At 47.8% G+C, this 2,164-nt stretch overlaps 2 protein-coding genes across 2 annotated transcripts; both read right to left on the bottom strand.

Annotated features, from left to right (window-relative positions):
- Window positions 1–589: 589 nt before the first annotated feature.
- Window positions 590–1,123, bottom strand: GLOTRDRAFT_134681 (uncharacterized protein; the record flags this gene model as incomplete). The annotated part of the gene is made up of 1 exon (XM_007873622.1): window positions 590–1,123. The coding sequence occupies one exon, from the start codon at window positions 1,121–1,123 to the stop codon at window positions 590–592; it is 534 nt and encodes a 177-aa protein (XP_007871813.1).
- A 105-nt stretch (window positions 1,124–1,228) lies between these two features.
- GLOTRDRAFT_134680 (uncharacterized protein) lies at window positions 1,229–1,549 on the bottom strand (the record flags this gene model as incomplete). Its single annotated transcript, XM_007873621.1, has 1 exon — window positions 1,229–1,549. The coding sequence occupies one exon, from the start codon at window positions 1,547–1,549 to the stop codon at window positions 1,229–1,231; it is 321 nt and encodes a 106-aa protein (XP_007871812.1).
- Window positions 1,550–2,164: the final 615 nt, after the last annotated feature.

Below are 2,164 nucleotides of genomic sequence, written 5' to 3'. Positions count from 1 at the left end.
CTTGTACGATGTGCTGAGTCCGCGTTTTCGGGAGTCAGACGATCCTGAGGCTTATCACCGGTCAGGACAACTTCTCGGACTGCGAGGATTAGTGACTTACTTGGCCAGCTTACGTTGAATTTTCTGCGGATCGTCTTCCCCTAGGCACTTTGCCTCCTCACGTATAATGGCTAGCATGCGGTTGACATGGCTCCAATAATTATGTTCATCATCCTTGCCCTTCGTAGCATACACTTTCCTCTGTTAAGTAGTGCATTGAGAACATAGTGCTTCGCGTCCACAGCCGTGACATGAAACTTACCATAAGAGCTACACGTGCGCACACAGCCGGAGTTATAGTGCACTGAGCATCAACGATTGCCTTCGTCAAGGCATAGATATCAGGGCAATCCTCCTTGTCATTATTCTGAATGCTGGTTGATGAAGATTCCTCCAGCCCCTGAATCAATAAGGGCTTCTGCAGTTGTTTCAGCGCTTCCCTTTCCACGTGATAGCAAAATATTGATCTTCATTGACTGGTCAACAGTCTTTGCTATGGTTACAGTAGAAAGGTAAGAATGAGACGAGCCTGACGCTGATGCAGGTCGTCTTAGGCAAAATCCTTCTCCGCCATTTCCTCAAGAAGTTTGATCTTGTCATTCTCTTCTAGTTCTGCCATCATTGCTTTGATCTTGGCAACACTGGAGGTTCCTTTGTATGGGTCTTCTTTGACCTCTGTAGTCCGGATGGGTCGCCTCTCTGGTTGCTTTCCCTTGTCCTGCTTGTGATCGGCAGCCCTGTGGCCAGTCTGACCACAGGTGAAGCATCGCCCTTCCTTCATGTATTTCTCCCTTTCACTGGTTGATAGGCAATCGACGTCCATGGCATTGGGGTCCTTAGAGGGACGAGTGAACTTCGGGGTGATGAAGTTTCTGGTCTGGCCAACTCCCTTGTATCGGTTGATGACCACTCTCGCCCGTTGATACTGATTGTCAAATCGGGATGTGGCTTCATACCATTCTTCGATTGTCTTAGGCAAGCGCTCCATGCCATAGACCTTCTTGACTAGCTTGTTCTGGAGTCTCTTTTGGAAGTACTCAATCAGGGATACGTCTTCAGTGATTCTGCATCGTGCGGTCAACATGCGGAACTCTGCAATGTATTTGTCTACAGTGGCCGTCTGGCGCAATATGTGCAACTTGGTTCTCGCATATCCAGCAGTGTCTGCCTCGGTGAAGGCGTTCAGGAATCATGTCGTGAAGGCTTCCCATGTGCCAAATCCTTGGTCATTGGTGAATGCCTTTGTCATCTCTGCCTCAGCCCATGGGCCAGCAGTTCCTTCTTTCAAGAAGGAGATGAAGAATGTGATCTTCTTCTCGTCGGTGTCGTAGATGTGCTTGTTTGCCATCATGTATAGTTGAGTGGCAAGGTAGAATGTTCGGGTCTTCTTCCTGTCTCCATTGAAGTCATCTGGGAGACGTATCTTGATTTCGGTCAGTCGTGCTTGGACAACTGGTGCGACATTGTTGTCTCCAGTTGCCTGGGTTGCAGGATCAAATGGGTTTGTCATGGTTTCTGGTTCGAGGGACGGGATTCCACTAGGGAGTCCAACGAGGATGATCAAGAGTAGAGGAGGGATTGCCTAGGCTTGAAGAAGTCAGCAGGTGTCGTAGAAGAGCTCAACCTAATGTTAGGAAGCAATGTCCTAACTAGTTGTCTTGAGATAACTGGGCCTCGTGCCAACAGTTATGTCGTCATTACCTCAGTAAGCATACTGAAAGGTAGGTCTGGCTGGGCCAATGCCAACAGTCAAGTCAGGAGTCCAGGTAATCGCTGTATTCAACAGGAGGTTGAACTAAGGAATACATGGGTTTTCCTACAGTTACAAGTCCTGAGGTACAAAGGTTGAGTCCTTACGCGCAAAATATGCCTGCGTGCCGAACGTTGTACCCCGTGAGAACAGTTTGTGCCGAGAAGTCGTGGGAGTCATGTTTTGTATTGCAGACTACATTTTTGAAACTCCGATTGGAAGTCAGGTTGTATGTGAGACTACAAAACCACTTTTGGCGCATTTTTGTAGTCTCTGGGACCATTGTTTGCTCATTTGCGGGCTCAATTCTTCGTCTTATCTCTCTTTTATTTTCTCTAGTCTGGGGTGTATGCTATACAGGTCTACAACAGCATT

This window comes from Gloeophyllum trabeum, assembly GCF_000344685.1.
Source record: "Gloeophyllum trabeum ATCC 11539 unplaced genomic scaffold GLOTRscaffold_00395, whole genome shotgun sequence".
In the NCBI taxonomy this organism is placed as follows: domain Eukaryota; kingdom Fungi; phylum Basidiomycota; class Agaricomycetes; order Gloeophyllales; family Gloeophyllaceae; genus Gloeophyllum; species Gloeophyllum trabeum.
The sequence above is the reverse complement of the archived record's forward strand: the minus strand, read 5'-3'. Positions and strand labels throughout refer to the sequence as shown.